The following is a 17,130-nucleotide window of genomic DNA, read 5'->3' on the forward strand; positions in this document are numbered from 1 at the left end:
CAAATAAATGTCCAACCCAAAAGATCAGTAGTGTCAAAGTTAAGAAATCCTAGACTAGAAATACCGTCTTGATTCAATTTCTATTTCTTTGATTATTAGTAAGGGTAAGTTATTCTATATGTTTACTAATTAGCTGTATCTTGTACATTTTCTGTTCACATCATTAGTTCATATTTCTCCGCAGTTTGTTCATCTTCCTTATATTAATAAGATATTAACTATTTACTGAGTTTATTTTCATCTGTTTTTTCCCTCGTAAATTTTGTTTCTTTATAATGAGTATAAATATGTTTTTCTCTACAGTCAGACATAATTTTTTAATTGTATCTAGTCTAAAAAGTTCTTCCCCTACCTGCCCACCCCTTTCCTAATAATTTCATTTTTATTTAACTTTTTTTTCTTAGGGTTTTATCTTTTTACATTTAACTTTTTTTTTTTTTTTGCGGAACGCGGGCCTCTCACTGTTGTGGCCTCTCCCGTTGCAGAGCACAGGCTCCAGACACACAGGCCCAGTGGCCATGGCTCACGGGCCTAGCCGCTCCGCAGCATGTGGGATCTTCCCGGACTGGGGCATGAACCCACATCCCCTGCATCGGCAGGCGGGCTCTCAACCACTGCGTCACCAGGGAAGCCCAACATTTAACTTTTTTAATGCATATGTAAATTATTATAATATGTATTATGAGATAAGGAATAATTTTTTTCTAAATAATGTCTGGTTTTTCTCCTTTTGAAGAAACATTTGGCTTATAGAACGTATTTTAGGCTCAAGATAACCTTCAAAAAGTGAAGTTTTCCACAGGACCATGCAAGAGAGGGAATGTGCAATTACTCCTTATCTTTCTTAACTATGAAGCGCGATGACATTCCGTCAGGAAATTAGGTGTTTATAATTCACCCAACTCAGGACAAAGCAGTAGTTACAGATACTACCATGTCAGTCTTGCAGAAATAAGAAATATCAAAGCTGGAAATGGAAATTGTTTGAAGTTTGAGATTAATAACTCTTTACTTAAATTAATGAACTTTCTGATATTATCAGAGAGTTGGGGAAAGTGATACTCAGTGTGTGTGCGTGTGTGTATCTGGTAAGAAGGAGGACACAATTTCTAATCAAGAAATTAAAAGTGGTTGTCAGTTTATAACATAATACAGACATTTTATGAGTCTGATAATACATCAGTTAAGTGAACGAATAGGAATAAGTATAGGTATCTTCCTATTATTGTACAGATGGAGAATGAGTTGGATTCTGCTCGTTCTGAAATAGAACTCCTCAGGAGTCAGATGACAAATGAGAGAATCTCCATGCAGAATCTAGAAGCTTTGCTGGTGGCCAATCGAGACAAAGAATATCAGTCTCAGATAGCACTTCAAGAAAAAGAATCTGAAATTCAGCTTCTTAAAGAACACCTTTGTTTGGCAGAAAGTAAAATGTGAGTTGGTTAGCAATATGATAACATAAAGTCATATTTCTAAAGTTTTGGTACTTTATAGATTAATAGAATTTCAAAGCTGGCGTTTAGACAATTTAGTGTCATAATTTGCTATTAATTAAACTGAGGACCCCAAATATTGTGATTTGTCTAAGATTTAGTACTTATTTCTATTATATGTTTATCTAAATTTATCTAAATTTAAGTTTAACCATCTTTGTTGATTGTTTGGGTATAAATGAACACCTACTGATCTAACATATTGCCTTTAGGAAATAACCAGATTAGAAGAAATTAAGCACTTCTGAAACCAGAAGAATTTTTCCATTTATGGACCCACCTGATAGTGCTACCGTCTTTCCATTTGCCACATAATATTTCCCTATGTACCTGTAAGTGTATGCTGGTTACCTGGAAGAACTGCTGCATTTACAGAATGCTGAAGACTTCCCCCAGAGCATTGATTTTGACTTTTTTTTTTTTTTTTTTTTTTTGTGGTACGCGGGCCTCTCACTGTTGTGGCCTCTCACTGTTGTGGCCTCTCCCGTAGCACAGGCTCCGGACGCACAGGCTCAGCGGTCATGGCTCACGGGTCCAGCCGCTCCGCGGCATGTGGGATCTTCCCGGACCGGGGCACGAACCCGTGTCCCCTGCATCGGCAGGCGGACTCTCAACCACTGCGCCACCAGGGAAGCCCTGATTTTGACTTTTTATTTTAAGAATCCCTAATACCGTTAGCACCTTATTTACAAGACTGGAGGATTAGGTGGAAATGCCTGCCTGCATAGTGAATATTTTATTATTAAACATAGTGAATATTTTATTATTAAAATATTAAACTAATATTTTATTATTATTATTATTTTTTTTTTTTTTTGCGGTACGCGGGCCTCTCACTGTTGTGGCCTCTCCCATTGCGGAGCACAGACTCCGGACGCGCAGGCTCAGCGGCCATGGCTCACGGGCCCAGCCGCTCCGCGGCATATGGGATCTTCCTGGACCGGGGCACGAACCTGTGTCCCTTGCCTCGGCAGGCGGATTCTCAACCACTGCGCCACCAGGGAAGCCCTAATATTTTATTATTAAAATATTTTATTTTTAAACTTAATATTTTATTATTAAACTCACTTCTCACAAAACTTCATGGGGACCTTTAGCCTCTGTTCTTATCTGTCCAACCTATAACACTTTTTCATCCAGCCTCAACTATGCCCTCCCATCCGAGCAGGGGACGTGGGGAAGGACAGGAATCATGGTCTCAGTAATCAGCTACTTGTAGGAGCCCCGACTAAGCAAAGGCTGCAAAGCCAGGGCCCGTTTCCTTCAGAAACTGATTTTAGGTTTTGGCAGCTGTGATTGAGTCATTCTTTTCAATCACTGCAGCTGGGCTTTTGGGGTACCTTCAACCAGTTCTGCAGGATCATTTCCTCAAGCCGTAGATGGAAATTGCCTCAGTGAAATGTGCCGACTCTCCCACCTTAAGGGGTACATTCTGTTTTAGACTGGCTGGTGAGTAGTATCAAGTAAGCTTGATAAAGTTGTGTGTTCTTAGTCTCTAAATTTTAGACTCCAGCAGTCTGTAATGCAGTCCTGAAAGCCAGCAGATAGGATAGAATGTTCTGTGCAAGAAGCATTCACCTCTGTCATCTGCCTCATGGTAGTGTGCCTTATCACAGGGTTTTTGAGGCAGTGTTTAGCCCTAAGGAAGATCCTGTTAAATTGAAGAGATTTTGTTTTTAACAGTAGATATATCAAATTTCATTGCAAGTATATATAAGGCATTTGGTCAATTAAATGTACATATATACACACACATTCATCATGGTGCTAGTGAATTCTAGTATTATATGCACTGGAATATGCACCTAATACCTTAAAGTACACTTGTAAAAATGATCTGCAGTAAATAAGTAATATAGGTAGATAATAGATAATAGTACCCCTCTAAACATAAAGAAACTGAAACAGAAAAGGTTTAACTAATTGAATGGGGCTGGGACAGCTTAGGCTTTTAGTAGGCTACTTTGCACATTTACTACATCTAAAGCTGGCATATTTTAGATGCACTAATACATCTATGAAAATGACAATTTTGCTTGGATCCAGCTGAGAAACCATTGCCAACATGGTTTCATGTACTCTAGGAGTCCTAGCCATATTTTACCTGTAATTAACTGTCACTCACATTCTTTTACACAGGGCCATCCAGAGTAGAGATGTGGCCCAGTTCAGGAACGCCATAACGCAGTTGGAAGCTGATTTAGACATTACCAAGAGACAACTAGGGACAGAGCGCTTTGAAAGGTAAGTGTGTCTCTATGCCACGTTCAGCCTGGAAAGCATTGTTCCTTGGATAACCACAGATTTGGGTTATTTCATGATGCTTAGATTTTAAAGCATGATTTGAACTATAGTTCTACGACAGTGTTAATAATGTCGCTGGATATAAAGTTTAGTAAAAGTCTCACTGTTTTGCTTTAGGGAAAGAGCTGTGCAAGAACTTCGCCGCCAGAATTACTCAAGTAATGCTTATCATTTGAGTTCCACAATAAAGCCAAATACAAAATGTCACTCACCAGAACGTTCTCACCATCGATCTCCTGACCGAGGCCTGGATCGATCAGTAGAAGAGTAAGTGGTTTAAGGATCCATTCTTCGGGAACCATATAGCAATAAAAACTGAATATCTGAGGGGGTAAGAAAACTCTGTAACAGTCTACCATTAATAGTGCTATTTAAACATCATTACATAATTAGATATGTAGACATAAAAATAAAGTATTTTGATAATTAGTTTTATATAAATATGTTAAAGAAAGGTCTATTTTATCTAATGTCTACATAAATTATATTTTTAAAATCTGATTTTCTTTTTTTTTCTACATCATACAGTTTTTTCATATACTTTCATTGACAAAATATTGGCTAATTATTACAGCACCATAAAATACATATACTTCAGGAAAATAATAGGCTACTTTTTCAGAGGAAAATATTTTAGATATATTCTTGTATGTCACAAATTTCGTAAAAACATTTTTATTTAGAAATAATCTCAACGTTACAAGAAGTTAAAAAAAAATAATACAAAGAACATCTGTGCAACCCTTTACCCATACTCACTATTATTAAAATTTTACCGCATTTGCTTTTTCTGTGTTTATGAGACAACACATGCTGTCTCATGCACTCACATTCTTGCACTTGTTCCTCCCTCTCTCTCTCTCTTCTATCACATTATCTTGCTAAATTCTTTTACTTTTTCATTAAGTTTTGTAATTGAATCTTTAGGGGTTTCCAGATATACTATCATGTCATCTGCAAAAAGAGATAATTTTATTTCTTCTTTTCCTATATGTATCTCTTGAATTGTATTCTCTAGTTGACTGCATTTGCCAGTATCATCAGAATAATGATAAATAGCTGTAGCAAAAGTGGACATTCTTGGGGCTTCCCTGGTGGTGCAGTGGTTGAGAGTCCGCCTGCCGATGCAGGGGACACAGGTTCGTGCCCCAGTCCAGGAAGATCCCACATGCCACAGAGCGGCTGGGCCCATGAGCCATGGCTGCTGAGCCTGCGCATCTGGAGCCTGTGCTCCGCAACGGGAGAGGCCACAACAGTGAGAGGCCCGCATACTGAAGTGGACATTCTTGTTTTAATTCTGACCTGTGGTGGGAATGCCAGTGGGGTTTGCCCATTAAGTAAGATACTGGCTTTAGGATTGAGGTTTATATGTTTTATGATATTAAGGAAATACTACTCATTACTATTTTTTCAAGACTTTTTATTAGGAAAGGATGTTTTTGTCAAGGGCCTTTTTATCATCTATGAAGATATGGTTTTTCTCTTTAGAACTATTAATATGTGAATTATATTAATAGATTTTCAAGTACTGAACCATCTTTGAATTTCTGGCATAGCCCCTACTTGGTCATAGTATATTATTTTCTTGGTGTTCACTATTTCATTTATTTTAGATCTGTGTATCAATATTCGTAAGTGATATTGGTCTGTAATTTTCTCTCTGTGCTATTTTTATCAAGTTTAGATATAAATGTTATATTTGTTTCAAAAAAAGAATTTGAAAATCTTTTGTTTACCGTGCTTTGAAACAAGTTATATAGTTGGGGATTATTTGATCTCTAAAGATTTGGGTGAGTTTACCTGTCAAACCATGTGGCCTTGGTTCTTTTTTTTTGTGGGATGTACTTCCTTAATAACTTTTTCTATGCTTCTTTTTTTTTTAAAGCCTTGACACGACTTTTTTTTTTTAATTTATTAATTAATTTATTTTTGGCTGCGTTGGGTCTTCATTGCTGCACGCGGGCTTTCTCTAGCTGCGGTGAGAAGGGGCTACTTCGTTGCAGTGCGCGGATTTCTCATTGCTGTGGCTTCTCTTGTTGCAGAGCATGTGCACTAGGTGTGTGGGCTTCACTAGTTGTGGCACACAGGCTCAGTAGTTGTGGCTTGCGGGCTCTAGAGCACAGGTTCAGTAGTTGCGGCGCACGGGCTTAGTTGCTCCACGGCATGTGTGATCTTCCCGGACCAGGGCTCGAACCCATGTCCCCTGCATTGACAGGCGGATTCTTAACCACTGCACCACCAGGGAAGTCCTCTATTGCTTCTTTGGAAATTGGTCTTTTTAAGCTTTCTATCTCTATTTGCCTAAAAGTTATCTAGGCTTTCAGTTATCTAGGTTTTCAAATTTATTTGTACAGAAGTAACCAATGCAATATCTTATAAATTTTAAAATTTCTTCTGTATCAATAGTTATATCCTTTGTCATTTCTTATTTGTATGTTTCGTCCTTTCTTTGTTGATTACCTTAGCCTATGGTTTGTTTACTTTGTTCATTGCTTCAAAGAACAAGCATTTTGATTTATTGATTTAATCTGTTTTTCTTTCTTATTAATTTCTGTTTTTATTTATATTATTTCCTTCCTTGTGCTTTTTCATTTACTTTGTTGGGTTTTTTTCCCTAGAGTTTTGAGTTAGAAATTTAATTCATTTATTACCATTCTTTCACTTTTATTGATGTAGATATTCAGAGCTATGAATTTTTCTGTGATCACTGCTTTAAATATATCCCATAGATTCTGATATATGGTGTTTTTGTGATCATTATTTTTCATAAATTCTGTAATTTCTGTTTGTATTTTCACTTTTACCCAAGAGTTATTTGATAGAAAATCTTTTAATTTTCAATGAGAAGAGCTTTTTTGTTTGTTGGTTTTGGTTTCATTTTTAATTCTGAGTGTTATTGCATTGTGATCAGAGACTATTGTCTATAATATTTCTATTTTATGGACACTACTGATTTTTTTTCTACTTTACTGCATGATCAATTTTTGTGAACAGTTCATGTGCACTTGAGAAGATACATTCTTTCTTATCAGAGTATAGTGTAATATATCTAAAAGATTTGCCCTTTTAATTTTTAGTTCTTTTATAATGTCGTTTAATTTTTGTTCACTTGTTTTACTAAGAATGGTGTTTTAAAACCTATTATTAGTATGTTTTTATTTCTTCTTATGTCTCCTATAAATTTTGTTTTATATAGGTGGTTTGCTGTTTTATTTGTGGCATAGATATTCTGAACTATCATATCTTTATTGTGAATGTGGCTTTTATGAAGTGTTATTTTCTGATGCGTTTAATTTTTTTGGAAGGAGGAAGGACTTGACGCCTGCTTTGTCTGGTATTAGAGTTACAAATCCTGTTTCCTTATTGTCTCCATTTGCCTGGTAGATCTTGGTCCATCACTTTATTTTTAACTTTTTTGAATCACTGCATTTTAAGTATCTCACTTCTATATAGTATGGATTTGAGTTTTGCTTTATGAATCATTTTGAAATTTTTTTAAAACAGGTGAATTAAGCTCCTTCATTTTATTGATATAACTTAAATTTGGCCTCAACTCTGTCATATCATCTTATGTTATGATAACCGCGTTTACTATGTGATATTTACTCTATTTGATTATTCTTCTTTGCTTGTGAACATTTCTTTTGATATTCAAGAAGTTTTGTGTTTCATTATAATGGTTACCTTTCTATTAATACTTTTAATAGTACCCTTAAAGTACCCTTTTTAAAAAATTTTAACTTTTTGCTGTTAGTTTTAAATGGTATCCTTTGACTGCCACCTATTATCCAGACAACAGTCAATGTACTTAATTTACTTTCCCCGAACCACTGATCTGTTTCTTGTTCCTCTAGTGTTGCCTTTTCAAGTTGTCATATAAATGGAATCATGTGTTAAGTAGTGGCTGACTTTCACTCAGCACTACATATCTGAGATTTATCCGGCTTGTTGTATGTATCAGATATTATTGGATATTCCTTTTAACTGCTGAGTAATATTCCATTGTGTGACTGTAACACAGTTTTGTTTTGCTTTGTTTTACTTTTTATTATTTTGAAATCATTACAGCAGTCTCACAGGTAGTTGCAAAAATAGTACAGATAGTCCCACATATCCTTCCCCCAGCTTCCCCAATGGCAAGCCAGGAAACTGACATTGGCATAATTAACCAGTCTATAGGCCTTATTCAGTTTTCGCTAGTTTTTACATGTGCTTGTGTGTGTGTGCAGTTTTTTTACACAGAGAACATATGACATCACTACAGTCAATATTCTGAATTGTTCCATCAGCCCCGAGGAACTCATTCCTTCATGATACCCTTTTATGGTCACAGTCCTCTCGTTCTCCTCCCTATTCCTGAGCAAACACTAATTTCTTCTCCAGCTCTATTATTCTGTCCTTTTGAGAATGTTGTATACATGGAATCACACATGGGATGTAAGTTTTTGAGACTGGTTTTTCTCTCTTAGCACAGTGCCCAGGAGATCCATCTAAGTTGTGTGTGTCAATAGTTCATTCTTTTTTATTGTTGAATCCATAGTATTCCATGATATGGATGTATCACAGCTTGTGAAAACTGAGTGAAAAAATACATTGTATCTGTTTTCTTACACAGAAGCTGAGGGAAAAATCCTAAGTCTTACCAAATTAATATTAGAACACATTTTTTTATTCATCATGAAATCATTGAGTTGAAAATATTAATCTATAATTTTTTTCTCTCTTATAGGAATCTTTGCTATAGAGATTTCTGACACGTGAAAAGATTCTTCATATCCTTGGGAGAGGTCAAAGTTTCAAACTGATTTTTTTCTTGCTATATGATTGCATTTATCTTTTGAATGCTTGACAATGTTAAATGAATTTATTAACGTTGTGCCTCTGAATCTCTGTTTTCATGTGCCATATCGCAGTGATCTGAGATGACTTGTAAAAAACAAAAATGCATATGTCTCTTTCTATCCATACAGTAATAGTGAGTGTAAAACCTGCTTACTTCACTATTGAACACTGTTATGTTAACTCTCCGGAGTAAATAAAGAAGATTATAAAAAGGGGGAAAAGCGTTTTTACAAAACTGATTTTTTCTTTGTGATTTATGCTTTCATGGCTGGACAAGTTGTGCCACAATAGGTGCAGTGTACCAATACTGGCCTGGGACCCCATATTCCATTTTGGAACCAACGTGACATTAACTCTAGGCCATAATCTAACTTCAAAGCAGTAGATAGTACGAGTGTGTCAGGGTTTTTAAATACATAGTGTTGTACCACTAATTAACATACATTTTCTACAATTGTTTACCCTTACTATTTTTAGAAAGGTAGGTGATGCTATATCTGTCAAGAATGTAAAAATTTTTAAAAAGTCTGTATTTTTAATATGTTTTTCTTTAAAATATTAAAATACTGCAGTCAACTTAATTGCCATTTTATTTATTTATTTTTTTGCCTGTGGCAGCTGTCTATAATGTAGAGTACCAAGTTCAGTGGTGTTTCCTTATTTATTCCTTATTTATTCCCTAAAATCTCCTAAATCTCTTACCGTTTCTGTCCATAGACTTTGATTTAATGCTGATATTACAGTCTGAACACTACTGGTAAAAGCTATTTGTACTCTTGCCATTTTAATAATTTTTAAAAAGCCCTGTCATTAATAGTATTCATATGATGCAGACAGTTTCTCATTTTATAGAGTCACTATTCATTATGACTACAGTAATGTAGGATAGTGCCCCGATTTAGGTCTTGTTTATGCATTAGCTCTCTAATGTTTTTCACCAAATTTATGCTCTATATTCACTTTACTTTGATTTTTAAAACCCTTGAGGTTTACACAGCTAGTTCAGGACAGTTATTACAGATTGGTTTTAAAAATTGAATAATTAAAAATAAGATGTCTTTTTATAAACATGTTACAGAATAATATACAAAAAGTTTTTCTTGCTGGTATTAAATAATATACCAATAGATATGCAAAATTAACCTCTGCTAGGTAGCAAAGCATCACAATATTCATTTTAGTCTCTCCACCTCCTAGAAGAGCTGATAAGGAGCTGAGTGTCACCTGTTGCGTGCACTTAACATATATTGGGGTTTTTTTAATTAATTTTTATTGGAGTATAGTTGCTTTACAATGTTGTGTTAGCTTCTACTGCACAGCAAAATGAATCAGCCATACATTATACATATATCCCCTGCCTTTTGGATTTCCTTCCCATTTAGGACACCACAGTGCATTAAGTAGAGTCCCCTGTGCTATACAGTATGTTCCCCTCAATTGTCTACTTTATACATAGTATCAATACTGCGTATGTGTCAATCCCAGTCTCCCAGTTCCTCCCACTCCATCCCTTTCCCCCTTGTTATTTGTTCTCTACCTCTGTGTCTCTATTTCTGCTTTGCAAATAAGGTCATCTATACCAATTCTCTAGATTCCAAATATATGCATTAATATACAATATTTGTTTTTCTCTTTCTGACTTACTTCACTCTGTATGACTCTCTTTGATATTGTAAGTGTAGAGGGCAGTATGAGGGAGAGGGGCGTGACAGAAATAGAAATGAAGTATGTCAGAAAATATTTCCATACTTGATTAAAAGTATACTGTACTTGACTTGTGCCATTAATTGCAGAATACTTAAAAGGAAAATTATATGGTAAGTATAAAGGGGCCAACATTATCCAAAGGTAGGGAAACCTTAAGTATATTCTATGCTAAAATTCAAAGAAAAGATGATTTCTTATGGTAATATATATTTTTAATTAATTAATTTAATTAATTTGGCTGCATTGGGTCTTCGTTGCTGTGCGTGGGCTTTCTCTAGCTGCGGCAAGTGGGGGCTACTCTTTGTTGTGGAGCACGGGCTCTAGACATGTGGGCTTCAGTAGTTGTGGCACACAGGCTCAGTAGTTGTAGCTCGAGAGCTCTAGGGTGAAGGCTCAGTAGTTGTGGTGCACGGGCTTAGTTGCTCCACAGCATGTGGGATCTTCCTGCACCAGGGCTCGAACCTGTGTTCCCTGCATTGGCAGGCAGATTCTTAACCACTGCACCACCAGGGAAGTCCTTATGGTAATATTTAAGAGCATTTATGGTTTTATTTTATTTTATTTTTTGTTAGTTTCCGCTTTAGAACAAAGTGAATCAGTTATACATATACATATATCCCCATATCTCTTCCCTTTTGCGTCTCCCTCCCTCCCACCTTCCCTATCCTATCCCTCTAGGTGGTCACAAAGCACTGAGCTGATCTCCCAGTGCTATGTGGCTACTTCCCACTAGCTATCTATTTTACATTTGGTAGTGTATTTATGTCCATGCCCCTCTCTCACTTTGTCCCAGCTTACCTTTCCCCCTCCCCTTATCCTCAAGTCCATTCTTTAGTAGTTCTGCGTCTTTATTCCCGTCTTCCCCCTAGGTTCTTCATGACCATTTTTTTTTCTTAGATTCCATATATATGTGTTAGCATACGGTATTTGTTTTTCTCTTACTGACTTACTTCACTCTGTATGACAGACTCTAGGTCCATCCACCTCTCTACAAAAAACTCAGTTTCGTTTCTTTTTATGGCTGAGTAATATTCCATTGTATATATGTGCAATATCTTCTTTATCCATTCATCTGTTGATGGACACTTAGGTTGCTTCCATGTCCTGGCTATTGTAAATAGAGCTGCAATGAACATTATGGTACATGACTCTTTTTGAATTCTGGTTTTCTCAGGGTATATGCCCAGTAGTGGGATTCCTGGGTCGTATGGTAGCTCTATTTTTAGTTTTTTAAGGAACCTCCATACTGTTCTCCATAGTGGCTGTATCAATTTATATTCCCACCAACAGTGCAAGAGGGTTCCCTTTTCTCCACACCCTCTCCAGCATTTATTGTTTCTAGATTTTTTGATGATGGCCTTTCTGACCAGTGTGAGATGATATCTCATTGTAGTTTTGATTTGCATTTCTCTAATGATTAATGATGTTGAGCATTCTTTCATGTGTTTGTTGGCAATCTGTATATCTTCTCTGGAGAAATGTCTATTTAGTTCTTCTGCCCATCTTTGGATTGGGTTGTTTGTTTTTTTTGAAATTGAGCTGCATGAGCTGCTTGTAAATTTTGGAGATTAATCCTTTGTCAGTTGCTTTATTTGTAAATATTTTCTCCCATTCTGAGGGTTGTCTTTTCATCTTGTTTATGGTTTCCTTTGCTGTGCAAAAGCTTTGAAGTTTCATTAGGTCGCTTTTGTTTATTTTTGTTTTTATTTCCATTTGTCTAGGAGGTGGGTCAAAGAGGATCTTGCTGTGATTTATGTCATGGAGTGTTCTGCCTATGTTTTCCTCTAAGAGTTCAATAGTGTCTGGCCTTACATTTAGATTTAATCCATTTTGAGTTTATTTTTGTGTATGGTGTTAGGGAGTGTTCTAATTTCATTCTTTTACATGTAGCTGTCCAGTTTTCCCAGCACCACTTATTGAAGAAGCTATCTTTTCTCCACTGTACATTCCTACCTTCTTTATCAAAGATAAGGTGACCATATGTGCGTGGGTTTATCTCTGGGCTTTCTATCCTGTTCCACTGATCTATATTTCTGTTTTTGTGCCAGTACCATACTTCTTGATTACTGTAGCTTTGTAGTATAGTCTGAAGTCAGGGAGCCTGATTCCTCCAGTTCCAGTTTTCTTTCTCAAGATTGCTTTGGCTGTTCGGGGTATTTTGTGTTTCCATGCAAATTGTGAGTTTTTTTTTGTTCTAGTTCTGTGAAAAATGCCATTGGTAGTTTGATAGGGATTGCATTGAATCTGTAGATTGCTTTGGGTAGTAGAGTCATTTTCACAATGTTGATTCTTCCAATCCAAGAACATGGTATATCTCTCCATCTATTTGTATCATCTTTAATTTCTTTCATCAGTGTCTTATAGTTTTTTGCATACAGGTCTTTTGTCTCCTTAGGTAGGTTTATTCCTAGATATTTTATTCTTGTTGCAGTCGTAAATGCAGTGTTTTCTTAATTTCACTTGCACATTTTTTATAATTAGTGTATAGGAATGCAAGAGATTTCTGTGCATTAATTTTGTATCCTGCTACTTTACCAAATTCATTGATTAGCTCTAGTAGTTTTCTGGTAGCATCCTTAGGATTCTCTATGTATAGTATCATGTCATCTGCAAACAGTGACAGCTTTACTTCTTCTTTTCCGATTTGGATTCCTTTTATTTCTTTTTCTTCTCTGATTGCTGTGGCTAAAACTTCCAAAATTATGTTGAATAATAGTGGTGAGAATGGGCAACCTTGTCTTGTTCCTGATAGTAGTGGAAATGGTTTCAATTTTTCACCATTGAGGACAGTGTTAGCTGTGGGTTTGTCATATATGGCCTTTATTATGTTGAGGAAAGTTCCCTTTCTGCCTACTTTCTGCAGGGTTTTTATCATAAATGGGTGTTGAATTTTGTCAAAAGATTTCTCTGCATCTATTGAGGTGATCATATGGTTTTTCTCCTTCAATTTGTTAATATAGTGTATCACATTGATTGATTTGCATATATTGAAGAATCCTTGCATTCCTGGGATAAACCCCACTTGATCGTGGTGTATGATATTTTCTTTATTTTTTTTTGCGTTACGTGGGCCTCTCAGTGTTGTGGCCTCTCCCGTTGCGAAGCACAGGCTCCAGATGCGCAGGTTCAGCGGCCATGGCTCACAGGCCCAGCTGCTCTGTGGCATGTGGGATCTTCCCGGACCGGGGCACGAACCTGTGTCCCCTGCACTGGCAGGCGGACTCTCAACCACTGTGCTACCAGGGAGGCCCGGTGTATGATCCTTTTAATGTGCTCTTGGATTCTGTTTGCCAGTATTTCGTTGAGGATTTTTGCATCTATGTTCATCAGTGATATTGGCCTGTAGTTTTCTTTCTTTGTGACATCTTTGTCTGGTTATGGTATCAGGGTGATGGTGACCTTGTAGAAAGAGTTTGGGAGTATTCCTTCCTCTGCTATATTTTGGAAGAGTTTGAGAAGGATAGGTGTTAGCTCTTTTCTAAATGTTTGATAGAATTCGCCTGTGAAGCCATCTGGTCCTGGGCTTTTGTTTGTTGGAAGATTTTTAATCACAGTTTCAATTTCAGTGCTTGTGATTGGCCTGTTCGTATTTTCTATTTCTTCCTGGTTCAGTCTCAGAAGGTTTTGCATTCCTAAGAATTTGTCCATTTCTTCCAGGTTGTCCATTTTATTGGCATATAGTTGCTTGTAGTAATCTCTCACGATCCTTTGTATTTCTTCAGTGTCAGTCGTTACTTCTCCTTTTTCATTTCTAATTCTATTGATTTGAGTCATCTCCCTTTTTTTCTTGATGGGTCTGGCTAATGTTTCATCAATTTTGTTTATCTTCTCAAAGAACCAGCTTTTAGTTTTATTGATCTTTGCTGTTGTTTCTTTCATTTCTTTTTCATTTATTTCTGATCTGATGTTTATGATTTCTTTCCTTCTGCTAACTTTGGGGTTTTTTGTTCTTCTTTCTCTAATTGCTTTAGGTGTAAGGTTAGTTTTTTTGAGATGTTTCTTGTTTCTTAAGGTAGGATTGTATTGCTGTAAACTTCCCTCCTAGAACTGCTTTTGTTGCATCCCATAGGTTTTGGGTCGTCGTGTTTTCATTGTCATTTGTTTCTATGTATTTTTTGATTTCCTCTTTAATTTCTTCAGTGATCTCTTGGTTATTAAGTAGTGTATTGTTTAGCCTCCATGTGTTTGTATTTTTTACAGATTTTTTCCTGTAATTGATATCTAGTCTCATAGCATTGTTGTTGGAAAAGATACTTGATACGATTTCAATTTTCTTAAATTTACCAAGGCTTGATTTGTGACCCAACATGTGATCTATCCTGGAGAATGTTCCATGAGCACTTGAGAAGAAAGTGTATTCTCTTGTTTTTGGATGGAATGTCCTATAAGTATCAATTAAGTCCATCTTGTTTAATGTATCATTTAAAGCTTGTGTTTCCTTATTTATTTTCATTCTGGAATGATCTGTCCATTGGTGAAAGTGGGGTGTTAAAGTCCCCTACTATGATTGTGTTACTGTTGATTTCCCCTTTTATGGCTGTTAGTATTTGCCTTATGTATTGAAGTGCTCCTATGTTGGGTGCATTAAATATTTAAAATTGTTATATCTTCTTGGATTGATCCCTTGATCATTATGTAGTGTCCTTGTTTGTCTCTTGTAATTGTCTTTGTTTTAAAGTCTATTTTGTCTGATATGAGAATTGTTCCTCCAGCTTTCTTTTGATTTCCATTTGCATGGAATATCTTTTTCCATCTGTTCACTTTCAATCTGTATGTTTCCCTGGGTCTGAAGTGGGTCTCTTGTAGACAGCATATATCTGGGTCTTGTTTTTGTATCCATTCAGCCATTCTATGTCTTTTGGTTGGAGCATTTAATCCATTTACGTTTAAGGTAATTATCGATATGTATGTTCCTTTGACCATTTTCTTAATTGTTTTGGGTTTGTTATTGTAGGTCTTTTCCTTCTCTTGTGTTTCCTGCCTAGAGAAGTTCCTTTAGCATTTGTTGTAAAGCTGGTTTGGTGGTGCTGAGTTCTCTTAGCTTTTGCTTGTCTGTAAAGATTTTAATTTCTCCGTCAAATCTGAATGAGATCCTTGCTGGGTAGAGTAATCTTGGTTGTAGGTTTTTCCCCTTCATCACTTTAAATATGTCCTGCCACTCCCTTCTGGCTTGCAGAGTTTCTGCTGAAAGATCAGCAGTTAACCTTATGGGGATTCCCTTGTATGTTATTTGTTGTTTTTCCCTTGCTGCTTTTAATAATTTTTCTTTGTATTTAATTTTTGATAGTTTGATTAATATGTGTCTTGACAGGTTTCTCCTTGGATTTATCCTGTATAGGACTCTCTGTGCTTCCTGGACTTAATTAACTATTTCCTTTCCCATATTAGGGAAGTTTTCAACTATAATCTCTTCAAATATTTTCTCAGTCCCTTTCCTTTTCTCTTCTTCTTCTGGAACCCCTATAATTCAAATGTTGGTGCATTTAATGTTGTCCCAGAGGTCTCTGAGACTGTCCTCAATTCTTTTCATCCTTTTTTCTTTATTCTGTTCTGCAGTAGTTATTTCCACTATTTTATCTTCCAGGTCACTTATCCATTCTTCTGCCTCAGTTATTCTGCTATTGATCCCTTCTAGAGAATTTTTAATTTCATTTATTGTGTTGTTCATCACTGTTTGCTCTTTAGTTCTTGTAGGTCCTTGTTAAATGTTTCTTGTATTTTCTCCATTCTATTTCCAAGATTTTGGATCATCTTTACTGTCATTACTCTGAATTCTTTTTCAGGTAGACTGCCTATTTCGTCTTCATTTGTTAGGTCTGGTGGGTTTTTACCTTGCTTCTTCATCTGCTGTGTGTTTCTCTGTCTTCTCGTTTTGCTTAACTTACTGTGTTTGGGGTCTCCTTTTCTCAGGCTGCAGGTTCGTAGTTCCCATTGTTTTTGGTGTCTGCCCCAGTGGCTAAGGTTGGTTCAGTGAGCTGTGTAGGCTTCCTGGTAGAGGGGACTAGTGCCTGTGTTCTGGTGGATGAGGCTGGATCTTGTCTTTCTGGTGGGCAGGTCCACATCTGGTGGTGTGTTTTGGGGTGTCTGTGACCTTATTATGATTTTAGGCAGCCTCTCTGCTAATGGGAGTGGTTGTGCTCCTGTCTTGCTAGTCGTTTGGTATAGCGTGTCCAGCACTGTAGCTTGCTGGTCATTGAGTGGAGCTGGGTCTTGGCATTGAGATGGAGATCTCTGGGAGATTTTTGCCATTTGATATTATGTGGAGCTGGGAGGTCTGTTGTGGACCAATGTCCTGAAGTTGGCTCTCCCACCTCAGAGGCACAGCCCTGATGCCTGGCTGGAGCACCAAGAGCCTGTTATCCACACGGCTTTTGCACCACCCTAGTCTCAAAGCTCCCGCCCCTGCTCCTCAGGCTGGGGGCCCATCACATTTATTGTTTTAAATGAGATTCTAATTGCTTGAGGTAAATGTGTAATAGCCTATTGATATGGTAAGGACACAATAGAAAAAATGCAATAAAATACAGAATGCAAAAACTATACCAAACATATTCTTTCTTTGATGACAAAGAAATCTCCTGAAAAAGAGCTCTCAGTTTTGCAAAGTCATGTTTAGTACAAAGCATCCATCCACTCTTGCTGAGGTAAGCGTGTTTTAAAAGAGGATTATTAACCCTCTGAGTTAAATATCTCATAGGCACTGAGTCTTGTTACGTCTAAACTCAATTCAACAATGTTTCCTCCTTGTAGTCTCTACCCTGGTTTCCCACCATGGAGTGCC

General features: G+C 36.7%; 1 protein-coding gene across 16 annotated transcripts in view; it reads left to right on the forward strand.

Annotated features, from left to right (window-relative positions):
- TSGA10 (testis specific 10) overlaps positions 1-9,218 on the forward strand; it is a 106,069-nt gene extending 96,851 nt beyond the window's left edge. For all 16 annotated transcript variants that reach the window (XM_033401817.2, XM_049696213.1, XM_033401809.2 and 13 more), the window contains 4 exons: positions 1,234-1,436; positions 3,636-3,740; positions 3,918-4,067; positions 8,530-9,218. In XM_033401817.2, the coding sequence (XP_033257708.1) occupies positions 1,234-1,436; positions 3,636-3,740; positions 3,918-4,067; positions 8,530-8,554 (483 nt within the window). In that variant the 3' untranslated portion in view covers positions 8,555-9,218. The remainder of the gene's footprint in view (positions 1-1,233; positions 1,437-3,635; positions 3,741-3,917; positions 4,068-8,529) is intronic.
- Positions 9,219-17,130: the final 7,912 nt, after the last annotated feature.

The sequence above is a fragment of the Orcinus orca genome, chromosome 13 (genome assembly GCF_937001465.1).
Source record: "Orcinus orca chromosome 13, mOrcOrc1.1, whole genome shotgun sequence".
In the NCBI taxonomy this organism is placed as follows: Eukaryota; Metazoa; Chordata; class Mammalia; order Artiodactyla; family Delphinidae; genus Orcinus; species Orcinus orca.